At 39.9% G+C, this 23,001-nt stretch overlaps 1 protein-coding gene and 1 pseudogene across 5 annotated transcripts in view; both read right to left on the bottom strand.

The window, feature by feature from the left end:
* Positions 1-23,001, bottom strand: part of Rabep1 (rabaptin, RAB GTPase binding effector protein 1) — a 98,382-nt gene that overhangs the window by 43,495 nt on the left and 31,886 nt on the right. For 4 of the 5 annotated variants that reach the window (XM_006533750.4, NM_001291143.1, NM_019400.3 and 1 more), the window contains 3 exons: positions 14,643-14,846; positions 12,440-12,600; positions 5,923-6,042 (listed from right to left, as the gene is read on the bottom strand). In XM_006533750.4, the coding sequence (XP_006533813.1) occupies positions 5,923-6,042; positions 12,440-12,600; positions 14,643-14,846 (485 nt within the window). The remainder of the gene's footprint in view (positions 1-5,922; positions 6,043-12,439; positions 12,601-14,642; positions 14,847-23,001) is intronic. The other variant, NM_001291142.1, reaches the window with a different exon arrangement.
* Rpl23a-ps2 (ribosomal protein L23A, pseudogene 2) lies at positions 19,677-20,215 on the bottom strand (annotated as a pseudogene).

The following is a 23,001-nucleotide window of genomic DNA, read 5'->3' as shown; positions in this document are numbered from 1 at the left end:
TTTTCAAAAGAGAAGTCAAGAGGCAAAGGTAACTGGTCTTATAATAATCATATAAATTTGAAGGCAAGTGCTGAAAAATTTCAAATCCTATCTTTTCATAATATATTTCCTGTTTTAATATTCAGACTGGTAACAACACAGCCTACATAACTAAAATAGACACAGCCAAAATAAAATGCAGTATTACTCAAAAAAAAAAAAAAGGAAGAGTGAAAATATTACTTGTCTTATTCTGTCATGTAAACTGTCTATCCTAAACTCATCGGGTATGAGTAACTTTCTGGGTTTTGGAGATTTTTTTTCTTTTAAGATTTATTACTGTATATGAGTACACTGTAGCTGTACAGATGGTTATGAGCCTTCATGTGGTTGGGAATTGAATTTAGGACCTCTGCTCATTCCGGTCGCCCCCACTCACTCTGGTCAACTTTGCTCGCTTAGGCCCAAAGATTTATTTATTATATGTAAGTACACTGTAGCTGTCTTCAGACACCCAGAAGAGGGCGTCAGATCTCATTACAGGTGGTTGTGAGCCACCATGTGGTTGCTGGGACCTTCGGAAGAGCAGTCAGTGCTCTTACCCGCTGAGCCATCTCACCAGCCCGTTTTTTTGTTTGTTTGTTTTGTTTTGATTGTTTGTTTCAAAATGCTTATACCTAGTTTCAATTTCAACATCTTTTCCATGAACCATCTCTTTCCAGTTTAAAACAGCTTGTGATCAGAAACTCTAAGTCAGAAACTGAAATGATCATTTACTGCAGCTTAGTGCTTTGCTAGAAGCTGACAATCAGCCAGCATGACAGAGAGGTCAACACTGTAAGGCAGTCTCTTCAACACCTGTTACCAGCTGAAAGTAACATAGCTAATACAGCAGCCAATATAAGGATGACTTATAACCATGGAGTCCACTATGTCATATTACTTCTTAGAATGCACTCTTCTTTGAATTTCTTTTTTTGTTGTTGTTGTTTGTTTGTTTGTTTGTTTTTCGAGATAGGGTTTCTCTGTATAGCCCTGGCTGTCCTGGAACTCAATTTGTAGACCAGGCTGGCCTCGAACTCAGAAATCTGCCTGCCTCTGCCTCCCGAGTGCTGGAATTAAAGGTGTGTGCCACCACGCCCGGCTTCTTTGAATTTCTAGCATTTGAAAGTTATTACTAACTCCAGGAAGGTGCTGAAGTAGCAGCATAGCACGTGAGTATCCTTGAATTACACAACATTCCCTAACAACCCAAATCAAAACCATACAGAAGGCTTTAATTCCAGCACTCTTGAAAGCAAAGAAAGGCATGTGGCCAGTCTGGTCTACATAGCAAGTTCCAGGATAGCCAGAGCTACACAGTGAGTGAGTGAGTGAGTGAGTGAGTGAGTGAGTGAGTGAGTGAGTGAAACAGAGAGGGCATGGGGGGGCACAGAGGGGAGAGGGGGGAAGAGAGAGAGAAGAGAGAGAGAGAAAGCGAGCACACTTATTCATGTCCATAATCCTAGCACTTAGGAGGCTTAGACAGGACTGCTACAAATTCCAGGCTAGCCTGGACTATATGTTGTAAGACACACACACACACCCCTGCCTCAAAAATAAAAATAAAAAATAAATAAGAAAAAAAGGTTACACAAGTAGACAATTATAACATTCTAGGCAACAAAGACAGGGTGAGGTCAAACTGCAAAGGGTACCTTCCCAAAAACGCAGATGGTGTTAGAAGAGGAAGTGAGCAACAAGAGCTGTAAGAACCCTACAATAGTCAGCAAATGTCCAACGCAAAGAGAGCTGCCGGACCTGTTTCTGCAAGTGCTTCAACAAGTCTCTTCTGTAGACTTTAGAGCCTTTTTAGACTAAAATACAAACCCTCTTTCATTCTCATTTCCCTGACTCCTTATGTGGCTGAACAGTTTGTTTTGTTTCCCTATGTGACCCTAGCTATCCTACAATTCACAATGACTCTGCCTCCCTAGTGTACATACACCGCACAAACCCATAACAAGCATACATATGCCACACACCAAAAGATTTTTGGGTCCTAATTCTGTAATAATTATTATTTTAGCTTTCCTATTTTAAATTGAGGAAAAGTGTATAACCCTTCTAATAACTTGTGTAGTCTTGTTTTACAAAAACATCTTACTAGTTCAGTCTGGTCTTGACAGTATGATCCTATTATCACTGCTTCTTTTTACTAGAATTTTTAAAATCTTTTTTCAAATGTACTAGTGTGACATTTACATGTCTACTATTTTTATATCAGGAATCATGCCCCATTTCTGATTTTTTTTTATCAATTTCCTGATTTTTTTTTTCTATACAAACTTCTGTTTTGTTATATTGACATTCGCCACAGGTTTTATTTTCCTATCTCACTAATTTCTACTATTCTGTATTTCCTTCCATTTATTTTCACTTTTTACTGTTTTTCTCTTCTAAGTGTACTGTTAAGTATTTGTCATTGCTGTTGCTGCCTATCAGAACTAGATGTCAAGATCCCACTTGAAGACAACACCTGCTTTGGTTGTAGATTTATAAAGAAATCAATATAGGATGAAGATGGAAGCTTCCATCCTGTTGGCTATCTTCCAGAATACTAAAAGCTGCTATGTAGACTGCTGGAAGAAGACTGTCACTCAGTTGTAGACCCCAGGTGCCACACAACCAACCAGGCGATCAAAATGTACCCATGGCTGTGGAGGTCATAGGCCCTAATGGGAAAACTACTACTGTTCTTGCTAAGTGGACATGATGTAATTGTCAAATTGCCCTCTAAATATTTATGTTTACTCCCTTAGAATAATGCTCCTTCTAGGTTCTTTTTCTGGGAGGTTGAGACTCACACCTGGGCAAAGTACTGAGCTAAAGTGAATGTTGAATGCAAACTCCTACAAGGTACATCTCTCTCTCCCTTCCACTGCCTCTTGTAGAAGAGGGGATAGAAAGAATGTAAGAGCCAGAGGAAGTGGAGGAGTACTGTGAAAATGTCTTTAGGGCAGGAAATGGCTGCTGCAGAAGCAACAGTGACTGCCTACATAGGATTAACCTATCACCATTCTGTCATGAAGGGTCCCTGTCCTCCCTGAGGGTTTATAGCAGTCAGTGGTTCCTAGAAGAGGAAAAGACATTTTCTTTAGTGGTACAGCCACTACCAAATCACCCCTGTTCCTGGAAGCAACCCTAATATAACTCACTGGCTCACAACAGCAAAAGAGCACATGTAATATTTACACCATCATAAGTATTTTGTGATTTTCCCCCACATCTTTAGATATTTTTTAAAGATTTATTTATTATATTTATATAAGTACACTGTAGCTGTTTTCAGAAACACACCAGAAGAGGGCATCAGATCCTATTACAGATGGTTGTGAGCCACCATGCAGTTGCTGGGATTTGAACTCAGGACCTTTGGAAAAGCAGTCAGTGCTCTTAACCCCTGAACCATCTCTCCAGCCCATCTTTTTTAGATATTTTATTATAAATAACCTGTAATCAGAGTATTGGGCCCATATAACATGAATTCTTTGGAATTTGATACTTTATGACCATAATTTTAAAAGATACAGAAGGAAAAGATAACTAAAGGATAGTAAAAATAAGAGATCTGTCCAAGTCATCCAGGTTACTAAGTGCTGAGTTTCTGACTACTGATCACTTATTATCTCTTTATTTCTAATCTTTTTTGTTGTCGAAACTTTTTTTTCCTGTGTATGTGTGTGCCTGCATAAATTCATTTATACCATGTGTGTGCTAGTGCCCAGAGACCAGAAGATGGCACCAGATCCCTAGGAAGTAGAGTTACAGATGGTTGTGAGCTGCCATTAGGTGCTGGGAACCAAACCTGGTTTCATCTCTCTAGCACTTCTCTCTTATTTTCCCATCTTAACCTATTTTATCTTATACTTGCTTACATCAGTTTTCATTTGGTTAAATTTACACAGCGTATTGTTATGTATCCCTTTCTTCTCTACTTTTCTATTTATTGAGACAAGATCTCACTCTGTTGCTTAAGCTAGCCTCAAACTCATAGCAATTTTCCTACCTCAGCCTCCTGAGTGTGAGCCACCAGGCCTGGTGTATTTCTTTATGATCAATCTTACCTTGTGTTCAGTTATATGTCATATAAATGTACACTTTGCACTTTGATCTCATCTGCTCCATTGCCCTCCCTTGTCCCACTCCAGCCTTGTTGACCCTTCTCCCCATAAAGCCCTTCTTCTACTTTCATGTCTTTTTTTCTTCCTGTGACTGAGTAAGTTGTTCATAGGAGCCTGAGTGAGAGTTTGATTGTGAGAGCATGGGCTCCCACTGGTTATAAAGAAAATTCTCTTCCTCGTCCACCAACCGTTAATGCCATATAAATCCTCATGGAGGAAAGAACACAGTGCACCACTTTCCTTCTATAACAGGGTTTGTTAGCAATCCAATCTTGCACAGGAATCATGCCTACTATAGGTTCAAGAATTATACAGACATTGACATGTCTGCAAGTCAGGACTCCACCTGCCCCTTCTTTTACTCATTTCTTACAATCTCTTACACTCTTCTTCTAAGATTTATTTTCAAACACGTCTATTCAAAGTTGGGGGACAGAGTTGGGGCAGATGCAGATGAAAAGACAACTTCTAGGGATCAGTTCTCCTTTTCATCATATGGACAGCAGAGATCAAACACAGGTCATCAGGCTCGAAGACAAGCAACTGTATCTGTCATGTCATCTTGCTGACCCCATTTTCTTTTAGTACTTTTAGTATTAAAGATCAAACCCAGATCCTCGTGTACTAGACAAGTGTCAACACTTAACTGCACCTCTAATCTCTTATTTTCTTTCATTACTAAAGAATTTCCGCAGTGGTAGAGCACTTGCTTAACATACTTCAGTGAGGCTCTAGGTTCAATCTCCAGCACTAAAAACTGACATAAAAATTTTAATACCCTATTAATATTTCCACTTCACTTTTTGTTTGGTTTGGCTTTTTAAAGGCAGCATCCCATGTAATCCAGGATGGATATAAACTCACAATAGAGCTGAAGACGACCTTAGCTTCAGGTCCTCTTGCTTCGACATCCTATTATAAGACATCAGTCACCATGCTCAGCTTATGCAGTGCTGAGGATAAATCTCTTGGCCTTGAGCATGCTAGAGAGGCACTGTACCAAGGAGCCACATCCTTGAGCATGCTAGAGAGGCACTGTACCAAGGAGCCACATCCCAGCCATGCTGTGGATATAGCCAATAGGAAGTGCACCCTCTCTAAAAGATCTCTAGAACTAGAACGAGGAAATAGTCAACTATAAACTGATTTTTTTTCCTCTGTAAGAAAACTATGGCGAGGAATGTAGTTCAGTTGTCAGAGTTCTCAGCCTAAAGCCCTGAGAGAGCCATGTAAAACAGGTATTGAATACACGGCAAGTTCAAGGTCAGCCTGGGCTACATGAAACCCTGTCTTACAAGAATAAACCAAAAAAGATAACTTGTTAAAAGAAAAAGGAGGGCCAGGCAGTGGTAGTGCACACCTTTAATCCCAACACTCAGGAGGCAGAGGTGGGCACATCTCTTGAGTTCAAGACCAGCCTGGTGTACAAAGCGAGTTCCAGGACAGACAGGGCTACACAGACCAACTCTGTTTCAGTAAACCAAGAAGGGGTGGTTCGGGGGGGGGAAAGAATAAGAGAAAATTGAGGTTGAGTCTCACTTGGATAAAATAAGCCACTGAACAGCAGTCTTCATTCATGAATAAGCATCATCACTGAGAGTTTAAATAACCAAAGGCCAGATTATGATAGAGGGGGTTTGCTTTCATTTTGCTTTTCTGAATTTAAAACAAAAAATAAGATTCTTAAGACACAAGGCTAAATGACTTCCCAGCACCGCTTCTTAAGTGATCCTAATTTTGTTCCCGGCATTGGAGCAGATGGGTAAGAGCATCTCACAACCTTTGAGGCCTCCAGCTCTTTAATCTTGTCTTCAGCTTCTGTCAGTTTATCTTTCAGAGCTGCAATTTCCTTCTCCATGGGCATCACGACAGAACGAAGCTTTTCAGCATCCTCTTGGGCCTATGATTACAAAGAATTAAACGCAACAATTTACTAATTTATGGCTTTTCTAAGAAACCCTGGTCTACCTATTTGCTAAAATTAGTATAACAACTATAGTACACACTTTATTAGCATTCATGAGATTGAGTATCAATCCTTTTCTTCAGGGTTTTTTCTTTGAATTTTTATTAACATGCATTTGTTATATTTACAAAATAATGGCCTTCAAAACTCCATTTCTTTCCGGTCCATCAGGTACTTGACTGCATTAGCACCAGCCGTCGCCCTCATTTCACTCTCCTCACTCTTCCTTTACCCACCTGTCTTCTCTCTCTCTCTCTCTCGCTCTCTCTCTCTCTCTCTCTCTCTCTCATACACAGACACAGACACACACACACAAACACCCTAGATTCCATATACGAGATGAGACAGTACAATAGTTGTCTTTTCGAATATAGATTATTGATATCTGATAATATTTGGCCCTAGGTTCTGGCAAATGACATGCATGTTCTTCAGAACAAAGCTTCACTGTGCTAGGGACATGGCTCTGCACTAAGAACATGCACTGTGCTTCCACTGAACCTAGTTCAGTTCCTAGCACAACATCAGTGTCTGACAACTGCCTCTACCTCCAGCTCCCAGGGCCAATTCCATTTTTAAGTAGTTTATTACCATGAATGTCAATTATGGTTTTCGCAAATATTTCACTCAGAATTTAACAGTAAATAGAAAAATAGATTCACTGTAACACAGCTGATTTCTTTACCGAGTAACTCAGTTATAAACCTCTCATTTATGAGAGGCAGATTCAAGAGCTGGGTGTACCCTCAGAAGGCAGAGGCAAGAGGACACACTCAAGTGGAGCCTACTCACGTCTACATGTAAAGTCTAGTCAGGCAGAGCCACAGAGTGTGATTCTGCCTCAAAAAGCAAAAACAAACACATTCAGTCCAGTGCTCAAGAGGCAGAGGTAGGTGGATCTCTGCAAGTTTGAAGCCAGTCTGGTCAAGATAGCAAGTTTCAGGCTGTCTATATTGTGAGGGACAAAATAAATAAACATTAAGTAAACAAAAAGTATAAAGATTTAAAAAGGTGGAACTCCTGCTACTAATGAAAATTAGCTTTATTTACCTAATGTAAACAAGCTCAGACTTACTTAAATTGTTCAGAATAAAAAAAAATGCATACATTGACTAATGTGAGGAATATTACCCCCCCACCCACACACACACAAACACAAAAAATAAAGAGAGCTTCAGAGTCACTTTGTTCCCTGATCCTTACAAAGATCTATTTATTTTATATTGAACTAAATTCTATTTGGAAGACATGTTAGCTTAAATGTCTTCACAGTCAAGGCTTGTTTGGGCTTACAGAGGTTTCCCGACAAAATCAACAGGCAAGGGAGAGAGAGAAGCCATGTATCGTATATACTAATGCAGAAGACCTCATAACTTCCATGCTGGGTGTCATGTGAACAAACTTTTATGGAGCCCACTAACAGTGCACCAAGTGTAGCCAATGTGATAGTCCCGTGGGTAACAATACCAGCTGTGCGTGCCTGAACTCAAACCCCAGAATCCAGTGGAGAAGACTGACTCCCTAAAGTGGCTCTCTGACCCCCCACATGCATGTCTGAACACATACATGAACAGCATACACACAGATAATAATAATAATAAAGAAGCAGAAAGGTCATTAAAATCAAAAGAAAACTTGAGAAGCTGCTACAGCTAAGCCACACCTACAACCATGTGACTGCATGACCAAATGCCCTGTGGTTTCCTGGATGGAAGGCTCAAACAGGAAGGGAGAAAAAAGAGGGGGGAACATTGGGTAAAAACTAACACAATCTGAACACAAAGAATAACCTTTGTTAGTAATGACAACAATACTATATGGTACAATGTTAAGAAAACTGGGCATGGAGTATATTGAAATGGTACAATATCATACATTTTTATATTTAAAAAAAACTCCTAAAAATAAAATTTTGGGCTGAAGATATGGCTCAGAGATTAAGAGCATGTACTGTTCTTGTAGAGGACCAAAGTTTGATTTCCAGCACCTATATCAGGAGGCTCACACTATCTGTAACTGTGGCTCCAAGAGATCCAATATCTCAGGTCTTTATAAGCACCTACATTCATATATATGTACCCTACACAGATACATATACAAACAATTTTAAAAAAAAAAACTAAAATAAAATGTGTAGAGGCCTAGGAGCTGACTCAATCAGTACAGGGCTCACCACACAAGAAGCATGAGGTCTGAGTTCGGACCCATGTAGAAAGTCAAGTGTTCCCGTTCATACTTGTAATGCCAGCACTGGGAAGCAGAGCAAGATTCTAGAAGTCACTGGCTAGTCAATCTAGCCCAAGTAGTGAGCTTCAGGTTCAGTGAGAAACCTTGTCTCAAAAAGTAAAGTACCCAATGTGGTGGCACTGAAAAGACAATATAAAGCCCCATTTGTCCCCATTTAAGGACTCCATTTGCTCCGTTTTGAGGACTAGGCCTGATTTCAAAAAAGGCCTTAATGCACCAGCCTCGGGAATAGACCATAAGTCCCAGAAACTAGGTCATAAGACACCAGCTCTAAGAATAGACCATAAAATCCAGAACAAGATCATAAAATCCCCTCCCAAAGAACAGCCTGGGGATAACCACAAAAATGGGGAAATATCTTATCTCAGAATGGGCATCTGTGCTGGTCAATCCTATCTCATCACATGGTTGAATGCTCATGACACAGGAATGAAGACCACTGATCACCTGACACCCCCTAGTACCACCAATGAAATTTTAAGTTCCTAATCCTTCTAGAGTTCCTCAGTTCCCTACAAGAAGGCCTGCATGCCTTTATCTGGGATCGCCATTTCAAAGAATGGTAGACCCCCACATGCTGGTTGTTTCTGCAGAATAAAAGCTTTTTGTTTTTGCATACTGAGTCTGGATCTTTCTTTAGTGATTTCGGTCTCTTACAGCACATGCTTTTAATCTCAGCATTTGGAAGCCAGATCTCAAACCAGCCTGGTCTACATAGAAAGTTCCAGACCAGCCAGGGATGCAGAGACCCTGTCTCAAAAAAGAAAGAGAAAGACAAAACAGAAAATAAGGTAGATGGAGAAAGGGATGGGAACTAGGAATTTTAAATAAGTATGACCAAGATACATTGTTTGCATGTATGAAACTGTAAAAGACAAAACAAAGATAAATCTTAAATAATAATAAATGTCATACATTTATATAATGGAACAATACTGGAATACTATTCAGCTATGAAAAATAAAGACATCATGAACAGGCAAATGGATGGATCTTACACTCCACAGACCCAAGGAGGTTGGACAGGAAGGAGGGTACAAGCAAAAATGCTTGAGCCTCACTTAGAAGAGGGAATGAAATGGTCATGGAAGGTGGATGGAGGGAGAGAACTGGATGGGAGACGGGACCAGGAGAGTATGAAGGATCAAAATTGGGTGTGGGGAAGGCCAGGAGGTATGGATGTGGCCTGGACCTAGACCTCGAAGCAGATGTTCAGCTTGGTCTTTGTGGGTCCCAAACAACTGGTCTTTTGGCTTTCCCAAAAGCTGTTGTCTGTATGTAGGATATGTTCTATTAGCTGGGCTGCCTTGTCTGACCTCAGTAGGAGAGGAAGCACCTAGCCTTGCAGAGACTTGAAGTGCCAGGATTGGGGGCATACCCAAGGTGCACCCACCCGCTCAGAGGAGAAGGAGAGAGGGTAACAAGGAGGGGGACAGTGAACAGGATGTAAAGTGAGTAAGTAAAAGATAAATAGAGAGACAGACAGACAGACAGAAGAGTGATCTGTCTGCAAGATATACTGGTGCAACAGTGGTACAAATTATATAAAAGTAACCACCCACCCCAACCCCTGCCCCAACAGAATTTAAAGCTTGTACCATTTTTTTGGGGGGGGGGGGTTCCGAGATAGGGTTTCTCTGTGTAGCCCTGGCTGTCCTGGAACTCACTTTGTAGACCAGGCTGGCCTTGAACTCAGAAATCCGCCTGCCTCTGCCTCCCTAGTACTGGGATCAAAGGCGTGCGGCACCATGCCCAGCTGCTTGTACCATTTTAGACAGAACCCATACCTGACACTGCTGAAGTAGCCAAGAACCTGGAACTAAATAGGTCACTGGCCTAGGGGAAAGCATACTACTATTTCTGCTAAAGGAACACAGCCATAAAATGACCCTTAATAACATATTGCTATACCCACAGAACAGTGCATCATTCAACCCTCTTCAGAAAAGCTGCTTCTTTCAGATAAGAATTATTAACACAGAGAACCACGATGGACAATGTGCAGAAAGTGAGAAATTTGGAGCACTCAGCCCTAAATAGGATGTCTTCATCAAATCCCACCCCTGAAGACTCAAGTAACTATGCAGAAGAAAGAGCAAGATGTAGTAGTTAACACTAAGAAAACAGCATCTTCTAGACACAACAGGGCTGGTGCACATATGAATGAATGCACAGAGACTATGACAATACACATAAGATCTGTACAATTTCAAATAAGACAAAATCCCAGCAGGGAGAAGAAATGGATACAAAATCCCACCCCTAACCAAAATGCTCTTTGCAATTGATACCTGCTGGCAAAAGGATATCAGCTTTTTCCTATGGAGTACCATTGGGTATATCAACCATACTTTAAGGCAGGTCTTATGCCCAGGAGTAAGTCAACACAAAACAGACTCTGTGTTCTTTCTTTTGTGTCCTTTTGGTTTGTTTGGTTTGGTATTTTGGTATTTTGGGTCTTCCTGCGTTTTTGTTTGATTTTCATTTGGGAGAAGGGAGATTGTTTTGGTTTTGAAAAGTAGAGAAAAAAATATGAAGCTGGGTGGGGAGGGATGGGAGGAGGATCTAGAAAGAGTTGGGGAACACAAAAATATAATTAAAACATGGCACAAAAATGTAACTAAAAAGAATTGATAGAGAAGACTCCCGACATTTACCTTTAGCATCGGGCGTGCACACGCACACACACACAAAATAAATTTTATAAAAATAAAAGCTAGCTTAAAAATTAAAACTTTTTTAAAGTGGCAAAGAATATGACTATGGAGGTAATAATTACACATCTATATAAAGAATAGAGCAAGGATTACTAGCCAAAGACCATCATTAACCATTTTTAAAATTTTAACTTTTGTTTGTTTGTTTTGTTTCGAGACAGGGTTTCTCTGTGTAGCCCTGGCTGTCCTGGAACTCACTCTGTAGACCAGGCTGGCCTTGAACTCAGAAATCCACCTGCCTCTCCTTCCCAAGTGCTGGGATTAAAGGCGTGCACCACCACGCCCGGCTAAAATTTTAATTTTTAATTATTCTATGTTCTTAAAAACACATATGCGCTGGGCGATGGTGGCACACGCCTTTAATTCCAGCACTTGGGAGGCAGGGGCAGGTGGATTTCTGAGTTCGAGGCCAGCCTGGTCTACAGAGTGAGTTCCAGGACAGCCAGGGCTACACAGAGAAACCCTGTCTCGAAAAACCAAAACAAAACAAAAATCCACATATGCACTATAAATTCACAAAATAATTTCTGTAATCAAACTATTTAAAGGCTGTTTAAAATGTTCTCAATGAGGGTCAAGCAGCTGGCTCAATATTGTCTCCTCCCATTGAGTCTGATGACCTGAGTCTGGACCTACATGGTGGAAGAAGATAATCAACTCCTAAAAGCTGATTTGAAACTGACCTCCACACACTTGCGATGGCACACATGTGCTCACATATCCACACACAAATATTTTTAATGTTCTCAATGTCAAAAGTCTCTGTCATTTAGTTGCCTGTGTTAAGGTACTGTATGGTATTGTTCAGGCATAACACATGTAGCATTTGTCATGGAAACCAAGGTATGCTGAAAAAAAATTAACTAGTGTTCTATAATATTGTTTAGACACAGTAACAAGCAACATCTCTCAACCAACATGAATTCCCTGAGCATCTATGTGCTAGATACCATCCTACCCACTTAATATACAGATAGACTACATCCTCACGGAGCTCACATTCTACCAAACAGAAACAAAAAGAAGTGAACGAACACAATAAAAGGTGAACTCCACATTATGTGCAAAGAAAAACTGAAGCAGGGTACAGAGAATCAGGAGAGTCCTGGAAGCTGCAATCTTAAATAGAGGTAAGGAAAGCCTTGTGAAGAGACGGCATCCCATCAAGGATCTGAAGACAGTAAGGCCGTCAGTCAGTCACTTTACTGTGGAGGGGAGGGGAAAGTGCTGTCTAGTGCACAAGGAACTCACTCCTTCAACAGAAGAAAGCACAGCATCCAACTTTCAGTTCGCGGCAATGCTTTTAAACACTTTGCTTTTAGACTCAAGCAATTCTAATTCTGTAAGTGAATTATATTCCTGCATACCTTTTTCATTTCATTTTCTAAATTTTCTTCCTCTTGACCTTCAGACAACCTTCTTCTTAAGTCAGCTATTTCCCGCTCTGCAGATTCTCGATACTGTGCCCACTGTGCTCGCTCCTGCTCCAGCCTCAGGTGAAACTGATGCTCATAGTCACGGACTGTCTCTACAAAACATCACATAGTCCATGTCTAACGTTACGGGGCAAATACCTTGTACACTACAGTTCTTAAATTATGTTAAGAGCTTGAGACAATAAAAACATTCTAGTTCTTATTATGAGTGAAAATGAGGGCTTCATTACTTCATCACCAATCTTCACAACAGACTGCCATATGCTTTTTGACAAGAAAACCCAGAGAAGGTTCAAAGTGAAGCTTTCAAATCACATCTACCACCCTCTCCCAAATCCATGTTCTTTGACTCTACACTGTGGCTCCCCAAACAAATACAACATTTCATTATAACTGTGAACATGTAAGGAAGTATTTTTTCTGGAATATTTTACTATAAAACCTGAGATTCTAAAATGAAACAAAGTCTATAAAGTTTTTACAAAATAGCTTTCTCTTTAATACAGTCTTGAAACATCACCTGACAAGCACTGGTGGCCCATTAAATTCTCTCTCTTTTTTTAAAGATTTATCTTTATTTTACATATATGTTTAAGTGTCACCTGCATGTATATATTGCACTATGTGCATACCTTTTGCCTGCAGAGGTCAGAAGAGTGTGCCAGAACCTACTGTAGTTATAGGCGGTCGGGAACCATCCTCTGGGTACTGAGTACTGAACCCAAGTCCTCTACAAAAGCAACATGTGCTCTTAACCACTGAGCCATCTCTCCAGCCCTTATTTTACTCCTCCTTCATTACTAACAAGACCAAACTTCGGAATTTATGCTGTTCAATATAAATGCTACACGTTCAAGCTGAGTACAGTAGCTTAGTGAGATCACCTACCTCACAGCACAAGACTAAATACAGAGGCTCAAAATTACGTTTCAATATCCTTATAGTAAAAGGTAACCCACATACTTTATCAACAAAGTTTGAGGAAGATATAGCATGGAGAGTTCTAGAATTTTTTTCCTTTTCTAATGTAGACTGAAGGAGGTATAAGTATTTTTCAGCCACAAGGCAAAGATGAAATTTTAAAGAACATGTTAACTATATAAACACAGATAGCCAGAAAAGTCTAGGGTAACAGAACTGTTACAACCACCCCCAGCTTACCTACAGATGGATTTGATTCCAATGAGGAAAATTAACTCCTGAACAGATAAACCAATACAGTCAGAATTACATGAGACTAGAGTAACCCTTGGTGAGAGCTAGTCTCAGAAACAGAGGTAGCCCTAATAGCTTCCTCTCAAGAAATACTATGTAAAAAATGGAACACAAATGCAAAGACCATCTGAGATACGGCAGTCACATTACTACACACTGTAAATGTTAACTAACTTCAAGATCCCAAAGATTAAGATAACACCTTATTTCATTGTGTCATTATTCTCAAAAATGAAGGAAGTAACGAAAAGCATTGTGCTGGAGGAGAGAAGCTACACACACTATTACACTTCCTTCAGACCAAGACTCACAAGTTCAGCATTCCATAAAGTCTATTTTAGCCTTAAGGACATTCTTGCCCATCAAACAAATATTTCACATACAAATATATATTACACTTAAAAATCTAAACAAATAAAAATCCAGGTTTAAAGCCTGCTTTAAATCTTACGAGTAACTACAACCCTCATTTACTACATCATCTCTCTAAGTCTCCACTATTAGATCTGTTAAAGACAGCAGTAATGTGCCCATTCACTACCACACCTCTGGCTTCCCTCTCACCTGACATCTTGAAGATGACAGCACATAAAGCCAAATATAAACAGAAAATGCTTTGGGGGTTTTTTTGTTTGTTTTTTGTTTTTGAGGGGCCGTTTCAAGACAGGGTTTCTCTGGTGTAGCCCTTGCTGTCCTGGAATTCACACTGTAGACCAGACTGGCCTCGAACTCACAGAGATCCACCTGCTTCTGCTCCTGCTCCTGCTTCCCGAGTGCTGGAATTAAAGGTGTACACCACCACTACCAAGTGCATTAACATGCACTGTTACCACAAACACATTTTAAGACCATGAGAACAGTTATCAAGATCAACAAATGCTGATGCTTAGGAAGTCTAAAACCTGATCTTTGTCTTTACCTTTCATTATAGCCTGAAGTGAAGCAACTTCTTCTCTCCATTGCCTTTTAACTTCATCTATAGCTTCTTGCTTAGTATTCTCAGAGACTGTGGCAATTGCCTTAATGTTCTCCATCTCTGCCTGAGCCTCCCACAGCTGTGTCCGAAGGTGACCCAAATCGTCCTGTGCAGCTTGCAATACTGCATTTTGCCTCTTCAGATCCTCTGGGGAGAAAGTAAAAGATTTTCCATTAATGTGTAGTTCACTTTATCAGACCCAAAAAAATGAAGAAATTGAATTTTTAAATGTTAATATAGATTATGAAGCCATCTTAACAGAAATATAAAGCATGCTGGGTTTCAAAAACAAAGTATTTAAACTATCTAGTAACACGCTGGGGACGGTCACAATTTTGGTGCTATATTTAGGCTTTTATTTCTCACTAAATGAACACAATTAAATTTTTATTTTTTATGTGTATGCATGGTTTAACTACACATATCTGTGCACCACATGTTTGTTTGGTGCCTTTCAATGCCAGGAGAGTGCATCAAATTCCCAAGACTGTAGTTACACAGTTGTGTGTGGCATGTAGGTGCTGGAAATTGAACCTGGGTCCTCTGGAAGAACAGTCAGTACTCTTAACCACTGTGGAATCTCTCCTGCCCCAATAATCAAATTATTTAACTACTCAGGCATAAGTATCCACTTTACAGGACTGTTGCAATGATAAAATGATGTGCTATAAATGTCTGTAACTTTCCAGAGTAAACCTTCAGGACATAGTTAATGGAAGAAAGCCATACTCCATAGAAATTAGAGTTGATAAAGCTAAGATTACCTTCTTAGCCACTCTTTAAAATCTCTTAAATATTAAGTTGATATCACATGTACACTACATGACTTAAGCCTCGATAGAACATATACTTGGTCATGACTTCCAAAAACTATAGAGGTGTAGAGTCAGGAATGCAGTTCAGCAGTTGAGCACTAACATGGACAAAGCCCTAGGTTTGGTCCCTAACACTGAAAAACAAACAAATAAACAAAAAAATAAGCCTATTATTCCTATATAGGGATATATCTATTTTCTCTTACTGCCAACTCTCCATTTAAAAAATCATGACTGGGGCTGGAGAGATGTCTCAGTGGTTAAGAGCACTGACTGCTCTTCCAAAGGCCCTAAGTTCAAATCCCAGAAACCACATGGTGGTTCACAACCATCTGTAATGGAGTCTGATGTCCTCTTCAGGAGTGTCTGAAGACAGCTACAGTGTACTTAGATTTTAAATAAATCTTTGGACCAGAGCAAGCGGGTTCGACTGGAACGAACAGAGCGGTTCTGAGTTCCAATTCCCAACAACCACATGATGGCTCACAACCATCTGTACAAGCTACAGTGTATTCATATACATAAAATAAATAAATCGTAAAATAAACAAATACTTCTAAAAAAATCATGACTATCATGAACACAAAATGTTCAGTTCTTAAGTCTATACTTCCTTATTTGTAGGGAGTTTGACTATCTTTTCATACGTTGATCAGTGACCAGAATTTCCTTAGATTTTCCTCACTCCCTTCTTCAGAGTCTCTCCCTATGTAACATAAGCTGGCTCCAAGCTCTCAATCTTTTTAGTAACAGGATTTCAGGTGTGCATCACCATATTCTGTTTCTGATTTAGCAAGAGCACTGTGGTGGTTATCTTCACTACTGACCAGATAATGAATCATCCAGAAGGAAATCCTGTGGTCATGTATGACTGGTGTTTCCAGAGAGGTTTAACGAGGCCCATCTTGAATGTGGGTTGTTAACACCCTATAAGATGGGGTCCTGGACTAGATTTTAAAAAGTAGGTAAGGCACGAGTCAGCATTTTTTTCATGACAGCAGATCCAATGTAACTAGCCACCCACTTCACATGCCTCCTGTCATGACTCCCCTGACTTAAGTCTACTGTATCTCCTCTATGTCAGGTATTTTTCCATAATAACAAGAAAACTAATACAGACTAACTGTAGTGAAAGTGGACACGCTGCTATGATAAGCCTGACTACATGGTTAACAGGCATTTGAAAATGGCTCATGGCAGGAATACAGAAGAAATTTTGAGTTATAGAACAGAGAACCCTCAGAATACTATAGAGTTAGGTGGTTCATTCTGATGGGAGTGTAGAAAACCAGAATCCAATAGAAAGGCAGACAGTAAAGATAGTACTCATGAGGTTTAGAAAGGAATAACAACTCATGCTTGGATTAAGAACCATTTATAAGAGGGTAATAATTGAATCCAGCCCCTGTGCAGGATGCATCTCTGTATGAGCCTCTCTCTCTCCCAAATACTAAATGGCACCCTTACTGAGACACTGACTCCCTAGCTTACAGACTTCCAGGTGCCAAGACTTCTCAACTGGGAAAGTGAGTTTATATCAAAGCAGGTGTTGGTAGCCACATGCCCTATTCATCACCCTATTCCCTAACTCCTGGCTTGCTTGAGAATAATAGAAATGAGAATAATAGGCTGCGAGCTAATACTGTAAACACCCCCAACCCCCAAATACTCATAAAGGCACAAGAGACTGCCAGTTTTGCCACAAGTACATATGACTCCTCTCTTCAAAGACCCTGCAATGTTGTATGTCTCTAAACTCTCCTGGAAGCCCTGTATGTGTCAATAACTTGTCTAATTCTTTACTTCTCAATGATCCATCTTGGTGCCCCTTTTGACATTCTCCCAAATTTTTCCATTATTTATATTTTATCCTAGTAAAAGGTCTCACCCCAAAAAAAAGGTCTCATCCTAACCCTAACCATATCCCTTCAAAGCTCTTCTACCAGAAATAGACCCTGTTCTGCTATGTGACTTTATATAGTTTCTGCATTAAAAAAAGTATACACTCTCTTTGACTTTTTATCCACCCTTATCACTCTCTTAAACGCCTTCCTCCACTGAGACTTCTCTCACAGTCCCTTTCTACTGTCATGCCATATGTGTGTCACATAAACACACACACACACACACACACACACACACACACACACACACACCCCCATGAGAGACAAGCTGATGCATACCCATTTTGTAAATGTCCTTTGTCAAGTTGGCAAATTTCCTTTCTGTTTCTAGTTTAGTGTTTTTAATCATGAATAAGTATACAGTCTTACAAATTATGTTTCCTTTATCAACTAAGAAGTTTGAGTGCTTTGGTTTTTATCTTTTGTTTTGTTTTGTGAAACCAGTCTCCTCTATTATATAAGCTCTGGATGCCCTGGAATTCTCTATGCAGACCAGGCTATCCTCAAATTCACGGGAACTCGACTGCCCCTGCCTCCAGGGTGCTGGATTAAAGATGTGCACCACTATGCCCAGCCTAGTTTCTATGCTACTGACATATTATTACAATGAGTATGTGCTTGACCAACGTTGCAGTTCTAGGATGAGGTCCAATTGGTCACAATCTAATTCTTTTTTGTTGTTTGATTTTCAAGCATTTAATGAGGATTTAGACATCCATACTTCAAAGAAATGCATGCATAAAGTTCTTGCGATGTCTTGTTACATCTTTTCTAAGTTTTGTCTTGGTCTGGATACTACTACCCATATAATGTCCCTTGCAGTTTATTTTTTACAAAAATTTGAAAATATTAATAGTAATTCTTCCTTCACATTGGAAAACATGGATCATAATCAATATTAAATATCACATATTTTAATATATGTCAAATAATGAGCAATTCTTTAAACAAAGTTTTTCAAAAAGGGAAATTTTTCCTTAATTTTTAATTTTGTAATTAATTTCTTTTTATTTTGTTATATTATCTATAAAGAACTCTGGCAAATAATAAAGTACTGATGACAGAACACAGAAGTTCCTCAAAAAAACTAATAGTGGGGCTGGAGAGATGGCTCAGAGAGATGGTTAAGAGCACTGACTGCTCTTCCAGAGGTCCTGAGTTCAATTCCCAGCATCCACATGATGGCTCACAACCATCTGTAATGGGATATGATGACCTCTTCTGGTGTGTCTGAAGACAGCTACAGTGTATTCATATACATAAAATAAATATATAATTCTTTTTTAAAAAAACCTAAAAGTAGAACTATTACATACCAGTCCTTCTGCGTGAGCCTCCCAGATACTTGGCTGGTTTTTGCTTAATTTTCCCATGTTTTTATTAGCAAGTAAATTATGCAAGCATTGTACATAATGAGCTTCATGATATCCTTACACATGTATATCATTGTGATCATATTCCTCCCTCATTTTCTTCCCCTCCTACTCCTGGTAACTTTCCTCTTCCTGGCCACTCATTTCTGCTTTTGTCTTTATTTCTCTTTCTTTGTTTTGGCGATCCAATAACTGTAATTAACCTTCATTTTTATTAGTTTCTTCTAGAAGACTTTTTTTTAGTATTATTTTATTTTACATATATGAATACATTTTGCCTTAATGTACATATGCACACTGGGTATATGCCTGGTGCTAGCAGAAGCCAGAAGAGAGCATCAGATCTGCTCTAGCCAGAGTTAAAAGACAGTTGTGAGCACATACTAGGAACCAAGTCTGGATCCTCCACTAGAACATACTAACTGGGCAACCTCAGCCCAAAAGACATTTCTTTTCCTTTTTCTTTTTTATTATTGTTATTATTTGTAATTTATTTTATGTATATAGGTGGTCTGCCTGAAGAGGTCAGAAGAAAGCATTTCATCATCTGCAACTGGAGTTACAGACAGTTGGAGATGGCTGTGAGATGCCATGTGGGTGCTGGGAATTGAACCCAGGTCCTCTGGAAGGGCAGTAAGTGTAACCACTGAGCCATCTCCCAGTCCCACCTGAAAGGCATTTCTTAAAGCTTTTAAAAACTTTTGTATATGCGAACTGGAATGTTTTTTGGAGTGTTTTAAGTTTCTCAGCTTTGTCCCAACCATTCCCCATTTAGCTCTCTTCTTGTAAACTCAGGCCCTACCAGTTACTTTGGTGCCCAAGCAAGAACTCAGCTAAATATTAAACTTTAAATTGACAAACATTTTTCTTTTTCTTTTCCTTCTCAGTGTATATTTAGAATTAGCCTCTGGACTCAGTTTAGAGGATCCCAATCTTGTTGGCAACACCTAGGGCATCATAATCAGGAGCCAAGCGAACATCCGCCTTCTTCTCTCCGTCGGGCCTTATCAGGGTATTGACTTTGCCCACATCAATGTCATAGAGTTTCTTGACAGCCTGTTTGATCTGATGCTGTTGGCCTTGACATCCACAATAAACACAAGAGTGTTGTTTTTCTCTATTTTCTTCATGGCTGACTCAGTGGTCAGTGGGAATTTGATGACAGCATAGTGGTCAAGCTTATTTCTCCTGGGCGCACTCTTCTGAGGATATTTTGGCTGCCTCAGGAGCCGCAGGGTCTTGGGCCACCGGAAGGTGGGTGACGTTCAGATCTTTTTTTTTGTGACTGTGGACGCTTTTCAGCACCGCCTTCTTAGCTTTCAAGGCCTTCGCTTTGGCTTTGGCTTTGGCTTTGGGAGGGGCAGGAGCTTCTTTCTTCGCTTTCGGCGCCATCTCGGTGAAAAGGATGGCCCAGCCTAATTCCCGACAATCATTTTTCTTACGAACTCTGATGATGTTATTCCATTGTCTTCTGTCATCTAACGAGCTAATACAGTATTTCCTGGGGTCAGCTGATGTTGGTGCAGCCGTTGTTCAGATAGGCTCTTGTTATCAATTCCTAGGCTACTCTCAGATTTAAGGTCCTTCTAACTCTACCTCCCAAATGCTGGGCTCACACACAGATGCCACTATGCATGGATTATTCTCTATTTTTGTATTTTGTATACAAGTTTTCTAATTGTTTTTATCTTTTTTCCTTAATAGTTTTAATTTTAATATTTAAAATATTCCTTGTTTCATATCCATACCTAAGTAAACATATGTCAAACCAAGCTTTTCATAATTGAAAGTCTAAAAGCATCAGAACACTATGTAAATTGTGGTCATATGTAAAATCCTTTTGGACACCACTAGAAAACTCCACCTCCATTTCTATCATTTTCTTGCTCAGCCTTTCTTCTGCGCCTCCAGAGAGTAGGGTCCTGCTAACACTCTGGACTAACTGCTGCAGTATGAAGTGCTGGATTGACGCTGTTTAAAGGGAAAAGGTGCAATAAAAATACCTTAAAGTTGAACAGAAAATTAACACAACTTTTTTAAATGTTATATTCCCAACTGATGTCAGCTTGAAGAGAATGTACACTAAGACAAAAACAGGCAGTGAGAAGTCAAACAGCGGACATGTCACCTTTTACTAGTAGTCCTCATTACTGTTTGCATTTACAACTCAGTGACATGCTCAATAAAAGCAAGATCAGTAACTACAGAAACCAAAACGGATCCTTCCAGGGAAAAAGCAGTGTTTGGGTTTATGAGTCACCTTGCCCTATTTTGCTGAAAGACAAACACTGCTGAGCACACTATTATACACTGTTTATGCCTGCAATGATCATCAAGTCTGGCTTCCACCTTCATAGCAGGTACAATAAAAAACTGCTGCTTGAGGAGAAAGTTTTAAGTTTGAGTTTCACTACAATACAGGCAAGTAGTGTCCAAGATAAAAAATAACCAACACTGACGTTTTATATACCATATACACTGCCTTTAGAAAGGCCACTATGAAGTCTCAGAAAGGATCACAGAACTCCTTCTGTCACTTTGTAAAAAGCTACCTCAACAATCTCTATGGCCAGCTTAAATTTGTTAACAATTTCAAATAATACAGTTAACTGAAGTAATTTTACCATAGCAAGCTGTTTAATTCAGAGATATAAAACTGATAATATATGCCAAAACTAAGAAGCCATGGGTGAGATGGCTCAGTGGGTATAAATAAGTTCCTGCTGTTCATGTCTAGTAACCCAAGCTTGATCCCAAAAACCTAAAGAAGGTAGAAACAAAAACCTAATTCTAAAGTCGTCCTCTGACCGCCACACGCATGCTCTAGCACAAACACCTACTCCCACACACATAATAAAAAAAGAAAAGAAAAGCTCACCCCTAGCCTGAGCCTCATGGGAGTGTGGCCTAGCACCTTGCCTGGGCAGCACAGTAGAGCTGACCCTGGTAGTGCGAGCACAGGTGAGTCAGCCCCACAAACTCAGCTACCGCCCAGGCCCAGACCCAGGGCTGTGAGTTGGCCCACCTATGAACGGCTAGAACACATGAAGGGGCTGGTTCTCCAGAACCAAAACTGCAGGATCTCCATGACACGGGCAACAACAGGATGATGGGAAGAGTCCCAGTGAGGATCCAGAATTGATAATGTGGCAGAGGCCAGAATCCTTAAATCAGATCAACAACTCAGTGCAATGAAAATTCGCAAAAAAAAGCTGTTTGGGCAAAGGGGTGTAGCGTGTGACAACGATGACACATCGACGTTTCCGAGGTAAGTTGTTGTTTTGTTGTCTTGCTTTGTTTGTTTTCTTTTGGGGAAGAAGGTTCCAAGGGTAGAGGGGCAGGGAGAAGAGCGACATTGAGGGACATAATATGAAATTCATAAAGAATCAAAAAGCTAAAAAAAAAAGAAAAGAGAGAGAAGGGAGGGGTGGAGGGAGGGAAGGAAGGAAGGAGGGAGGGAAGGAAGGAAGGAGGGAGGGAAAGGAAGAAGCTCTTAATTTTTTAAAAAGTTTTTACAGAAAATAACTTCAAGGAAAAAGGGAAAAGCTTAAATTTTAATTTGGGAACAGAGGAAAATGGAAAACAAATCAAACAAGCTTTCAAGCTTAACTACAATTTATTGAAGAAAGAAAAGCTAGGACACAGGTTCAGTTTCCAGGACCCACATGATAGCTCACAACTGTCTGTTAGTTCTAGTCCCTGGGGTCCTATGTCCTCTTCTAGCCTCCATGGTCATGAGATACACATGGTGCACAGACAGACATGCAGGCAAAACACTCACACACATAAAAATAAATAATTTTTAAGTTTTAAAAAAAGAAACTTGAAGAGGCTACACAAGATGACTAATAAATTTGTGTGAGAAGTAACCGAAGGAAAACCATAGCATAAACATGACCAACCGTAGTGAGTGTGAACTTAATGTCAGAGGAGATACTAGAAGGACCTTAGATACCTGCATTAAACATATTAGGAGGTCATCTCGACACCATATCGCTGCTCAGAGTTTAAGGTGGTACATCTTGTCAATTGAAGGCAGAAATAAACTTAAGAAAAAGAAGACTGAGGTACAGCAAACAAAAGGGAGGAGAGGGTGCTTAACAAATCTGAAAGAGCACATATCAAAGAACCAGGGGCTAGGAATGCGAGAATGTTTGCTTGACATGTACGAGGCCCTGGGATCAATCCCCAGCACCACTTAACTAAGCAT

Source organism: Mus musculus, chromosome 11, assembly GCF_000001635.26.
Source record: "Mus musculus strain C57BL/6J chromosome 11, GRCm38.p6 C57BL/6J".
Taxonomy (NCBI): Eukaryota; Metazoa; Chordata; class Mammalia; order Rodentia; family Muridae; genus Mus; species Mus musculus.
The sequence above is the reverse complement of the archived record's forward strand: the minus strand, read 5'-3'. Positions and strand labels throughout refer to the sequence as shown.